The sequence below is a fragment of the Pyrus communis genome, chromosome 3, assembly GCF_963583255.1.
Source record: "Pyrus communis chromosome 3, drPyrComm1.1, whole genome shotgun sequence".
Classification (NCBI taxonomy): Eukaryota; Viridiplantae; Streptophyta; class Magnoliopsida; order Rosales; family Rosaceae; genus Pyrus; species Pyrus communis.
In genome coordinates, this window is record NC_084805.1 from 29,188,098 (window position 1) to 29,201,960 (window position 13,863).

The window sequence follows — 13,863 nt, forward strand, 5'->3', positions numbered from 1 at the left end:
CGCTGTGACACTCCAGACAACCGTACGTTGTCTGTTTGTGCTAGTCAATTGCATTATTGCATGCAAAATAAATTAACGTACAACGCCAATTGCGCTGGGCTGTCTCGAGGTGGCTAATTTGAACCGCCATCGAGTCGCGACGAGAAAGCAGAATCGTCGTGCCAACCGACGCATCTGGATCCATCATATCTGTGATTCTCTGTCTATGTAGAGTTTACGTTTTAAATTAATTGACTGGTTAAGTTTAACTGCCCTTGATGTGGACGGTGAAGATGCTCTGCATGTGGGAGTGGGATCCCATTGGAATCAGTAGCACTCAACAATCCACTCCCACAAAGTGTAATTTAATCATTAGAAAACTAAATTTTAATTATTAAACAAGATGAAGTTTAGGTTAATACTTGGTACAAGATTTAAAATGGAATTTCATCTCTTGTGTCTATTTAAATGCCATCATTTATATTTCATGTCATTTTTTGGATAATTTCATGATTTTTCTTTTTCTAAGTCTACACTAATTCATTATAATATAATTAGGTATAAACATTTCGGTACAAACAAATCAATTTAATATATTTCGGTACCATTATTTCTGTACATTTATGTATTTACGTATTTTTCTTATGTGTCACTAGTTTCTTTTAATGTTTTCTCATTTAAGTTTATTTAGATTGGAAGAACTAAAATGTGTGTACTAATAAAATCAAAATTTTAATGTGGAAACATTAAATAAAAATACAGATTAAATAACAAAAATAGAATATAATTTTTTTAAAAAGATACACTTCAAAGGATTAGAATCAATAGTATTTTTTTTTTTTTAGTTTCAATATTTTTAATGACTAATGTTCGAAAAAAACCCGTGATCTGTCGTTGTCAATGTTTTTCACCAAAATAGCTTAATTTGTCAAGTCTCTGTGATTAGAAACTTCAATGTTCGACCCTGGAAACAAACATTCCAAAACAATTTATATATCATTTTCATCTCTGGCTACTGTCCTCCCAAAATAGATTGCATGTGATGGAAACGGTGCATGATCGAGTACACAATGTCGTTAGACTGTTGATCAGAATGTTGTGTGTAAGAATATGTTGATTCTTTCACAATATAAACTCATCACAAATGTTCAAGAGAAGTTACCACTCTTTGTATGGATGTAACTTCAAACATATCCTTTTCAGTTAATTGAATAAATAAATAGTCACTTGGTATTACAATTTATAGATTTTTTTTCATTTGTAAGTGAAATGTATTATGTTCAAATCTCAAGAATAATGCGTTTGAAATCAATTTACTCTCCCACCTCTTATGTATATATTTCGTTGTATTAAAAAAATTGAAAATAATATGTAAATATATATATATATATAGTTATTAATAAGTAATGCACATAATACATAATTAAACATTGTGAAAGCTATGCTATCATAATCATAAATATACGAACAACATGTATTAAAAAGAAAGAGCTAACTCTTGCATGTTTAATTATGAGCAAGTAAAGTACCAATAACAACAATAACAACTACTAAACTTATCATACTAAGTGAAGTTAACTGTATAAATTCTACTACGACATTATGCTCGAGAGTAGATAAAGTACCACTTAGTGTAAATAATTAATCTAATCCACTACTCAGATATTTATTCATGTTAGTTATGTAAATTATTCCTTTCGTTTGATATCTTAAAGATCAATCCAACTCCATGTCTACCAGATGACCAGGCACATTACCCTACGGCCTGTCACTAGAAATCTAACTGTTTACATATCATATATGGGAGCCCACGTCTATACCCTTTCTCTTTCAGTTTTATTGGAACTTTGTCACGTCTCTGAATTTTTGTCCTTCTTATTGTCCATGCATGCACATCAAGTTAGTCATTAGAGAAAAACTCTAATTTTTCATGCTAATTTTTACAATAGCAAATAAACAGTGTGAAAAACAATTTTAGCTATTCAGTATAATTTTTCAATCTCTGTTAAAACTTTATGATTTAATAAATTTTGAATATTTATTATTAACAATTCAAACTCAACCCTCTTATTCCTTAAAACAACATTCTCTCCTCATTTTCTCTTTGACCAAGAGTCCACTCTTGGAGAGATTTTTCAGTGTGCCCGAAACACGAGACAGTACGTCAAATGTTATTATACATGTGCACCCATGTTTCGGGCACACTGAAAATTCTCTCACACCCTTGAGTTTTATTATATTTTTTATATTTAGCAAGTGAATAGTTGGACTCTTAAGGTTAAAGAACGACGGTTCATTCTACTACAATCGAGATTCTTTTACCACATCTCTTAAATATGAATTTTTTAAGTTTGAATCTTTCAAATAAAGCTGTGGTTGTTTTACAACATCTTTTAGAGATGCCGTTAGGCCATTTCTCCTTTTGTTCTGCCTCTTAATTACACCTTTGAACTTGAGTTCTCTTTTGGAGGATAACATATGGTAACTTTGATGAATAATTGAGATCAACCGAAGATTCCAATTAACTTCCAGGACTCAGACAATATACGTACATATGGAACGAGAGCAACGTAACTAGCTAGTTCCCAGTCGAGTCCCCATCAGTCAACGCTATTTTGTATTTCAAGTAAGTTTATGGCAGCACATCAAACAATCTATCGATCATGAACATTTAGAAGTCTTAACAAAGAACGTTTGAGTCTTGAATCTTACTAGCTATAACCCTTTTGAGTAACGTCAGCATCTTTTTCATTTGAACTTTCTCTACTTTTATTTTATATTTTGGCTTAAATTCTTTAACTCTTCGATATAGCTCTCATTCTTATCCTGTAATGTTGCACGATGATCAAAATTGTTTATTTTCTAAGTTACTTTTGTTAGATCGTATCACATCCCAGCTTGGGACGGATCACTTCCCGGACCCGCTCCACCACCGTAGCACGATATTGTCCGCTTTGGGCTTACCATTCCCTCACGGTTTTGTTTTTGGGAACTCACGAGCAACTTCCCAGTGGGTCACCCATCATGGGATTGCTCTAGCCCCCTTCTCGCTTAACTTCGGAGTTCCTACAGAACCCAAAGCCAGTGAGCTCCCAAAAGGCCTCGTGCTAGGTAGGGATGGGAATACACATATAAGGATCACTCCCCTGGGCGATGTGGGATGTCACATATCGTGTTCAGTTTTTTGACATTTATCACCTAACCATTTGGCCATGATTTGGAGCAATTAAGTTCCATGGCCTTTGGAGCTGCCAAAAATGCTTGAAAGTAATTAAAACCTAAGCCACATCATTTTCAGATGAAACTTGTAATGTTGTAGTTTGTTCATTCAACAAAAGCTAGGAGTATAATTATGACCAACAAAGATTCTTTGGTGAATGATCGATGAATGGGATATTACTTTGAATGTTTTCTGATGATATATTGAAATTGAAACTCCACCACATCCACATATACAAGTCATAATTTCATGATTATATATAATGCAACTTCCATAGCATTCCATATCCAACCACCATTTGAAATTGAATAAACAAGTTTTCTTTTGTCCACTACCAAGTAATAGTGTTGATGATTCGTTTCATATATATATATGTTGCATTATTGTGAGCTATAACTATCATAAATTATGATATCTCCACACGTGTATAATACCTCTTTGATTAGAAATTTCATTGTGTGTACTATATATATGCGGACGGATTCGTGGCATCATTTTTTTTTACATAATTTTTTATTTACGTCTTTGAGGTACTCACTTCGTAATATATTTTAACAACCGAACTGTCTATCTTTTCGGTCTTCACTTAAAGATCATGTCTACCAATAATCAATCATATGGGTTTAGGGTCTACGATTTTTTAGTAGAACCATATTCGTCTATTTTCTTCGTTACAAATAAATGTCTTAATGGTTTTGGATTTGTCTAATTCTTTGCAATGATTTACAAGTGAAGTTTTAAAAGATAAACCGTTCCAATTTTTAAAATATTAAAATATATTACAGAGTATGCTTCACAAAAACTTGTTTTAAAAGTTGTGTTGAAAAATAATGTCACGGATCTACTTCACATATATATATCAGGCATGCACCATGGAAGAAATTGGAAACTCGTGTCTATTTCTGATTGGCTAAGATCACAAAAAATAGACAGGTGAGGGGATTTCGACCTGGCAATATTAGCTGGCCTGGATGTCTGCATAAACAGTATTTGGAAACTGGAAATATAATATGAGTCTATGATTGCGCCAGATCGAAAAGAAATAATGAATTATAATACAACAGAAACCAAATTAATTAGTAAGATAAATACAGAGATAAACATTCTCCTTTCTTGATTTTGGATAAATGACTAGACAGTTTTCATATATAAATGAAGAGGCAAACACAAAGCAGCAGCCTACATAATCAGCGGGGAAAATGAAGAAGCAAGCACAACGCAGAAGACTACACAATCAGTGGGGAAGCAACAACTTACAGCTCTACGAATTTTACTTCATTTGAATTTCAGACTAAATATATGCCTATATAGATATGGAGCACTTAGAAAACAAAGATTTTTTGTTAAGGAAAACTAATGAAAAGGGTTTGAAAACTTTGAGTTTCAACGATAAGGACCAAATAAGGGTAAAATGAATAGTACCAGTATTAACTTTTTAATATAAAAATATGATTTTTTGTTAAAGTAAACAGTACCGGAAGTTTTTCATTATATTTTTTTTTGTTTGTTATTATAGCAAAACAAACATGACAATCTTATAAGACCTTTTATATATTCATTGTTTTCCTCGTTTTGACTCCCAAATATGACAATTTTATACAGTACTTACATGCTCCCGCAGAAACCATATATTGTCTCATTTTCATTAATAATGCAGTTCAATACGTGTGGGTGTTGTAAGTATGGATGTCCCTTGTGGGTTGGATAAGCCTTTACTATTCATCGAAGACTTTTGTGTAGGGTAAATAGTTCTCACTATTTGTTACAACATCTTTTGCTTTATGATTGTGTACATTGTAAGCCTTTAAGAGAATGGATCTCCGTTTCTTTATAAAAATGAGAATTAGTTATACAATCTATACCACATCGAATTTTAAAGATCTGAATTGTTTATTTTTTAAGTTATACCTCATAAATCATCCTTGCAAAATATTAGCCAAATTGGAAATATTTAAGACAACTAATTGGGTTCAAAGAAATGAACAAATACTTTGTTATATAAGAAACAATGAAATTTGATTTTGATAATTAAATAGGCAAATGGTTTCGGATTGAATTGAATTTTTGTAAGGATGATCTATGAATCGAGATTTACAAAATAGACAGTTTAGATCGTTGAAATTCGATGTAGAGTGAATTCCTTTGCATAAAGGACCTGAGATATATATATATATATATATATATATATATATATATATGAGTCATATTATGACCCCGAAAAAAACACACCGAAACAACTTCACTTTTTCTTTACAAACAACATAAAAGATCATCAACAGAAAACGATAATACAAATCTCTCTCCCATCTCTTCTTCTACATTATTGTCTGATAAGTTTAAGAAAATAAATAGTGTGATACATTGCTCCCGTTTAACTTCGATTTCTAGCAAAGGTTCTCTCTCTTTTTGCCTATTTATAACAGTAGGGTTTGTAAATTTTTTATTGTTTGAATAATAAATGTAGATTTTTAATCCCTTCCTGTAAATTTTGAACAGTATTTGCATGGCTTAGATGAGATAAGGATATGCAAGCCCTAAACCCTAATGATCCTGCACTTGTGGCCATAAACGTCAATTTGCACCTCATCCTGTTGTGGATCTCTCCTTTGAGTTCCTTCCATTCTTCATTAATGGAGTCGATCCAAACTAAATATTCTGGTGCAAATCACAACCATCAATGGTGGTAATGTCCAAGAGGGAGGAGACCAAAACTAAAGATACATATAGGATGGACAAAATAAATGGGATAAATGTATGAACAATAAAAATCAGTGATTTTCCCCTTCACGCGATCACCTTTTTTTATATTTTAAGATCTTGAAAGTGACTTCCATTTAGTCTGTTTTTCAAGAGATTCGACTGCCCAAACGTCAATATAGACAAAAGTGGATCCATCCTATGTTTGTTTTTTCCGACATTGCCTGCAGTGTCTGGAACTGAATAATTTAAGGCAGTCCTTCTCAAGTGTTACAAGTTGTCACAAAGAACCAAAGAACCAAAGGAAATTTAATCTTAGCTGTAATTGCCTAATATCTTGCTTACTCAAAACATAAAAAGTCACTTTTGCACCTCAAAATTGAAGATTCATGCGTTACGCACATAATTTGGTCTATAAATTCGAGATTAACATACTTACATTTGCTTGAATATAATTTTGTGAAGATATACAAATCATCCTACTATTAAAAGTGGCATTTCTGTTGTAAGAAAGTTCTTATAATCTTAACTGACAAAATATGAAAGTTGCTTAATATTTTGATTTCCTCAAAACTCAAAAGTAACTGTGCAACTAAAAAAAATGAAGATGTGTACAGAATTTTGGTCTGTATATAAAATCTGGAGATACACTTATCCATATTGATGAGAATACAACTTTGAAAATACACCAAGACAATCTCACAATACTACAATAGCATCCCCGTTACAAAAAAGTTCTTCTCATAAGTTTGAAGTTTGCCCAATTTTGTTTTTATTTAAAGCTACAATCAACATTAACTGAAATCGCATGTTGTCCATCTCAACTGCTACAAGTTGGTGTAGAAGTCAATTAAATTTAAGGCTTCAGAACAAATTTTTTGGAAAGCAATGAGAGCTTCAAATTTAGCTGGATAATTCATCTAGAATAATAATAGAATCTTCTCTTGTATTTTATGGTTTAATAAAATTGTGATTTATCTACCTAGAGGTGAAAATAATAAAATAACAAAAATTAAATGACATCGTCCGTTAAATTAGATCAAATGATACGTGACGGTAATTTCCTTGAGCTATAGATCCAAAAGAAGGAGACTAATATTAGATTAAGCATGTTGCGTCCGCAAAAGTGACTATTACCTGTTCTGCACAAAACAAAATAAAAAAAAACTGGTGATGACTTTTCCTTCTAATTCACCCATTACCGAAAACAAGGAAAGCATTTGCTTCACATACTATATAAAGCTATTGCCTATTGCAGAGACCCAAAGGAATAAAAAGGACGACGATTTGGAGGTCATGTGTTCTGACTTCTCACCATAAAAATAATTCAGAACTAATATATTTCGAAGGTAGAAAAAGAAGAAAAATTAACATAAATTAGTAGTTGTTATTGGCACTTTGAAAAGTTTATTGTCCACTCTTTACTGGTATATTTTTTTTTCTTCTAAATATATAAAGTTTATACTTCAAAATGAGAATTTTGATGCATCAATAACAATTCCTTTTTTCTTTTACAAACTATGTTGAGGAGGATTTGAGTTAAGCCGCAATCAGTCAATCATAATTTAATATCAAATTCGTTATCTATAAGAGTTAAATTTTAAAAAAAATTATTTATAAATAGAGGGAAATACTAATATAACGCATTACTAGAGGGCTACCAAAATTAGTTGTTAAAGAAATAAATAATGACAAAGGTGGGCATGATTTATGTTCCATCGCAAACATAGTAAAGTGAGGAAGATAGGGAGGAAACGAACAAGGAAGAAGAAGGCGTATACCCTGATATGACCTTGCTTGCCTCATCATGTTCCTTTCATGTTTATCTCACTTGTTAATTAAGGTTCTAATCTATCGTCATTCCCTTTTCTAATCTTCTTTTTACTTTTTGTTTTAGTTAATCTAAACCTTAACTTCAGTTCTAAAAAGCATGAGGGGTTTTATTTAATTATTTATTTGGCCAGAAACAAAAACATGAGGCTTTTTATGCAGATGCTCCTAACTTTTACACATTCTGATACCCAAATGTTCTCAATATTTAAATTCTCAATAATACTGATGGTCTCAGATTAAAAACATTTTGATAAGTGTGTGTAGTCATTATATATACGAGTTAGACCGGTTGGTCAGGAATTAGATTGAACGATCTTTCACATGTAAATTGACTGCCTCTTTTTGCTTTCGTATTTCCTTTGTTTTTCTGGTGGAGATTGGCAAAGAATGGTAAATCTTACCTTATCTACAATCGTATGTATACTACACACATACTAAATTCAGTTCAGCTCATTTTTTCAGAAATTGTTATCCAACCTTTTTGTCTATAAATGATAAGATATCTCCAAAATTTTGAAATAAATTGATAAGTTAATCAATTTATGGCTTGGGAAGATAAAATTGTATTTATTTTTTTCATTCCGAAGATAAAATTGTATTTGTTGAGTGTATGTAATTTTGTTGGTGGTTTTGGAGGCAAATTCTCTAATGTGGCTAGTTATGAAGTGACTGAACGTCTAGTTGTCAAGTTTAAAGTTTTTATTTTTTATTTTTGGGCATTGGCTATGTTTCTTTGCTACTTCATGTGCTTGTCACACTCACATATCTGTCAGTATGATGGCTATTAGATTGACCAAGTTAACCTTATTTTTTGCTTTCAATCATTTAAAAACGCTTTCCAAACAAGTCACAAATTATCCATGATTTACACTAAATTTAGATTTATTTATACAAGGTAAACTTTCTAAAGAAAATGTTAGGACAAAGGATATAAATAAAGAAAACGAAAATTGAAAATCACTTGTCATTTTATTTTTGGTCATGGCTTTTGAAATTCTCCAATCTGTAGATTCTTAATGTGGGATTATCCAGGTGATTGGGTTTATATGGATCCTAAGTGAACCTTAACAACAATCAATGGAAATTCGAATTCCATATTTTGTTGTTTCCCCTTCTAGTAAGATTAATTAGCTTTACAAGTTAAATAAATGTTGCCATCTATATTATAATTAGAGATTAAAAAACCACTTTTCTTGTTTGATTAATTAATCCAGAACCGAATTTGCGTGGAATATGACAGGATCTCTAAAAACAAAAACAGAAAATAACATGACAGAATGTTCTACTAATTGGGTGGGTGTAGGGTCATTACCATGGGACTCTTGTGATCTCTCCATCCTACAATTGATCAAAGAGTATGTGTGTTTCTCTAGAAAACGTTAATATGTCACAAAAGCACTTTAAAGTTTTATGTCAAATGAAGTAATAAGAATTTTTTTTATTAATTTTATTGCAGATTAAGTTATCAACTTAAATAATTTTATGTTACACCGAGACACAAATAATCCTACGAAATGATTAAATTGAAAAAATTTGTCGCGTGAACGTCCATCTTCTTCCCCTACTGTTTCTCTCCTCTACATCCCTTTCCTCTCTCCCTCTCTCTCGATCGTTCACTCCCCTTCTCTCATGCCTTTAAGAAGAAAGGAATTCCAATTTTCAAAACCACATAATCTTAATTTTTGATACTTTGTAACTAACTGGTTTGAATTATAATTGATAAAAGCTGGGATGAAATTAGATATGCAAAGTTAATAAGATTTTATACAATTGGATATGGTTGGTTTAGATATTCGATGAGGAGATTAGATTTTACATATAAAAAAGATTCGGAGAATTATTTAAGTTGGCAGTTTAATTTATCGTAAGATGAATCTGGAGGTACTATAAAAAAAATTATAACGCAAGTGATTAAGGAATAAAAGCGTCACGATTATAATTAAACACCAACTCGTGGTATAAAAAACACTCCCCACATGATCACATTCTCGCATCCTCACTCCCTTTCTTAATTTCTGTCCCTTCCTCCGCAGCCAAAACTACCAACTTCTCTCTCTCTCTCTCTCTCTCTCTCCAAGTCTCCATTTTCTCTTCTGCAACAGGGTTTTGTTGAAGAAACAAGATAAAAGACTTAATCTTCTCTTGTGGGTTATTACGTGCGCTGGGGTTTCTAAACTTTTTTCAACGACTTGAGCAGTTGGAAGAAGAAGAAAAAGTGAACAAAATAATCAGTCGCAGCCTTCGCGTACAAAGTGAGTTTCTTTCGTATAATTCACGGGCTTTGTTTCATCTGCTATTTGTTTATTCCAGTTTGACTTATTTGGATAGTTTTCTTTCGATCTTATTTTTCAAATTTTCTTATTTCGCAATCAGGTGGTGTCTGTTGATTGTCCCGTTCGGTACGCAATTTCTGACGCTCCTGATACGGCCCCTTCTCTTCTCCTCCTCCATTTATCTGTTCCTCCGAGCTTTCATTTTTCTACAGAGCGACAGAAAAATGGCGGAAAATCCAAAGTTGGTAAGCAAAACTAAATTATACATTTTCTGGGTTTTATTTATTTTTTAATTGGGTTCTCGAAAATTGCTCCATTTTCGTATTGTAACTGTTCCGTTGGAGTTCCAAATTTTCAGAAAAGTTTTTAATTAGTAATTACAGGGACGCTGTTTCTGAATTCGGGTTTTTGGATTTTGGTTTAGGATTCTGATTCTGGGGAGGTTTATGGATTAGAAGAGAGAATGGGAACCCAGAAAATATCGGTTTCGGATCATATAAATGGGTTTCATTACACCGCTGATAAATCTGACAGCTTCGTCATCGACATGGAAAGCTTCTCCCATGGCGGCACGGATAAAGATGTCACTGCAAATTCTAGAGTCTCGGTAACGTTCTTCTTCCTCCCATTTATTTATTTTTTTCATAAGAGTGTGTGCATTTTCCAGTTTTTTTTTTTTCTCCTTGGATTTGAATTCTCATCCTTGTAAATTAGAGTAGTTTAGAATATCGCTCGGTTAAAAAAGAAGAAAAATCATGACATTCTTGAGACTGCAGTCGTATTTGTTTCTCAAGCAACAACAAGCATCATTGTTTGAGACATCAAAAGTAAAATTGCAATTGCAATTGCAAGTTGTTCATATTTGTTTTTTAAACTCTGTTTTCTACCCTTCTTTGCTTTCTTTTTCCATTTTAAAATTAAAATTGTTGACGAATTATTTATCTTTAATGATAAAGATGCAGAGAAATCTTTCCCGGAAATGGTCTCAGAGAGGTGGGGAGAAGAAGATAATCTGCAAAGGAAATTCAAACGACAAAGAAGTTTCATCTACAACATCCTCACCCGTCGGTAATAATTTTTTCTTATAAAAGCGATGTTTTACTTTAAATTAATTATGTTTGAAATTTGATAAAAAGATGATTAACTTTCTGTCTGGTGAGAGTGATATAAATTGATGCTGAAATGCCTTCTGGGGTTGCAAACAGTAAGAACAAAATTAAAAAAAATGAAGGTTTAACAAAACACTTTCGGTAGTATTCACTTTTAACGAAAAATCACATTTATACATTTCTCTGATACTATTCATTATACCTTTAGAATGACTTTTCATTAAAAATGAAGTTTTTTTTTTTTTAACTGTTCGTTAATTTTTCTAATAAAAAATTAGACATACTTTAGTGTGCGCCATATTTGTGGTAATATATAATTGTTATCACCAACCTTTACCAGCCTCACATTGATTTGGCTGACTCCCACACACTACCCCTTGTCATTCCCATATTATAATTGTTTCTTTATCGTAATTAGAAAACTGTAAGAAGCACTCCACAACGTACTGTTTATTTGAAATGTCTCTTTACGGCTCACAGTCTGATGCAAGTTTATGTGAGTCTCATTTTAAACGCCTAAGATACTGGAAAGTGGGCAATCAAACTCGAGACGATTGGGTTACAAACCTCTTGCATTATCATTCATCATTTGTTAGTGTCCCACCTTAGATAAACTTATGGGTATTTGAAACTTGTAAGTTGGCGATTAGTTAGTGATAAGCATGAACCCACATCCATAATTCAAACCAGAACCAACTCTAATCAATTTTAAGTGGGGCCCTTGGGGTCGGTTGTGACAGTGAAATGCAACCAGATTTTGGCTAGGTCAACCAGATGGTACAGTTGATGAATTCTTCACAGTTTGATTGCATTTTTATGGATTGTTTAGAAGTGCTTTAAAATTATTAAAAATATTTTTGATGAAAATATTTTTAGAACTAATCTTTAATAAAAATGCAATTGAATCTTAGAAACGCACTTGAAGTGCTTCCTGTAGGAACACATATCCGTTTGCTTCTTACTGGAAACACTATAATTGCTTTTGGTAAAAGGATTTACTCAATACCTTCCCCCCTTTGTTTTGATTCCCTGTTTGGAGGCATAGGCAGTTATATGCGCCAGCTTTTTGGGAAATCTGACGTTGAAATTCTAGTTAAGCAACATGTTCTGTGCACATTTTGGTATGAAATTATTGAGTTGCAGCTACTATTGTAGGGTCTAGCACGCCTGAAAAGTCCCCACTAGCTGTTGGGACCATAGATCAGTCGAGCAACCCACACGTTCATCATCAGATCACCGTCACCGCGGCCAACATTGGCACCACCACCGAAGGGAGGTGCGTTGTCCGGAGAAATAGTTTCCGGCGCTCTTCCTCGTGGGGCATTGATCCCAAGAGGGTTCTCCTCTTCTTTGCCACCATGTAAGTCTACTGATCTCTTTAAACCCTAAACCCTAAACTCCATTAATTCGACTCGGTGATCACAAGTGTTCTTTTTCGATGGCAGGTCAAGCGTTGGAACAATCTTACTCATATACTTCACGCTTTCGATTGCCAAGTACAATGCAGACGAGAACAGTCTGAATTGGCAGCAATGATACAAGTTGTACACTTTCTAGTTGAATTAAAGACACGAAACGATCCATGACGGAAAGGTAGCTAGCTAGTCCAAAAAAGCGGCTTCTTTCGACGAGAGATATGGTTTTTTGGATTGAGAAATGCTAACAACATTCCATCAGCATGTCTTGGTACAGAAATCCAAAACTCCTTTTTGAGGCACTTTACAAAGTCTTAGAAGTGAAGACAAAGACATACTGCATTGTGACAAGGAGAAGGAATCTTAACTTTTTATTTTTTTTTATTTTTTATTTTTTATGTAGATGGGTGAGATCAAAACACATGATGTGTTCTTTGTTTGTAAAGTATTTCTTTTCTCTACACAGATTAATGGGAGGATCAGAAAGTCACTTCTTTTTTCGGTTCGCCTTCTCATCCTTTTTGCCTTGTATTTTACTCGGGAAAATAATTTCCACACGTCCCTGTTTGCTTTTCTCTTTCGGCAACCCAACTTCGGCCGGCCATATTTGTTGTGTGTGGCTTCCAAGTGAGTGGACAAATGGACGGAAACAACGACGAGATTGCAAAGCAAACAATAATATTAATAATGGCAATTTGGTCTTCACGCATGCGCAGTTGGAGCTTTTACTTTTAAGGAATATATATTTTTGGAGTCCTAGGAGTGCAATGGTGGAATTACATTCAAAACCACACAACATGACATCCCCTGTTCAAACATAAGCAAAAAACAAAGATAAACTCCAAAAGGAGAGTGGTTGGTTTTATAACATTTACAAGTCACGTCATGAGAACGATGGGAAGGAAGAATATCTCCCAAGTAGTCGTATTTGTACCATTGTGGCTAGTGACGCATATAAGATTAGGAAAGAATATCTCCCAAGTAGTCATAATTGTACCATTGTAGCTAGTGACGCATTTAAGATTCGAATATTGGAGGGTCTTAGTATTAAAGGTCTAAGTCTTCTAATAGAAATAGAGTGCGTAAGAAAATTTTAGTGTATTCACTAAGGCATTTTATCGAACACTTGGTTGACTTCTTGTTGCCAACCGAACCATATTGCACACATGTCAACAAATATGTGTACATATGCCAAAGCAACCTCATGAGTCATCAGTGCTATCAAGAGAATTTGTCGAGTGCTCGACGCAAGTGCTGTCAAGATATGCCTAACTTGCATGAAATCAAACCCTTGTGGGCACACAAGAAACCGTACCAAACATTCGAAGGATTCTCGG

At 33.3% G+C, this 13,863-nt stretch overlaps 1 protein-coding gene across 2 annotated transcripts; it reads left to right on the top strand.

Annotated features, from left to right (window-relative positions):
- The first annotated feature begins 9,734 nt into the window (after positions 1–9,734).
- LOC137729668 (uncharacterized) lies at positions 9,735–13,024 on the top strand. Of its 2 annotated transcripts, none has more exons than XM_068468671.1 (6): positions 9,735–9,981; positions 10,103–10,247; positions 10,427–10,609; positions 10,959–11,070; positions 12,267–12,471; positions 12,557–13,024. In XM_068468671.1, exons 2-6 carry the CDS (start codon positions 10,227–10,229, stop codon positions 12,645–12,647), a joined length of 612 nt encoding a protein of 203 aa, XP_068324772.1. In that variant the 5' UTR covers positions 9,735–9,981; positions 10,103–10,226; the 3' UTR covers positions 12,648–13,024. The 2 variants fall into 2 exon arrangements, with proteins under 2 accessions (XP_068324772.1, XP_068324773.1); XM_068468672.1 differs by having other exon boundaries at positions 10,965–11,070.
- Positions 13,025–13,863: the final 839 nt, after the last annotated feature.

What these genes read in the sequence shown, in the direction of transcription:
- LOC137729668 (XM_068468671.1), top strand. Translation starts at nt 10,227, where the DNA reads ATGGCGGAAAATCCAAAGTTG. An exon ending in CTGCAAATTCTAGAGTCTCG is followed by an intron (nt 10,610 to 10,958) that starts GTAACGTTCTTC and finishes TTAATGATAAAG; the next exon opens with ATGCAGAGAAATCTTTCCCG. An exon ending in CTCCTCTTCTTTGCCACCAT is followed by an intron (nt 12,472 to 12,556) that starts GTAAGTCTACTG and finishes TTTCGATGGCAG; the next exon opens with GTCAAGCGTTGGAACAATCT.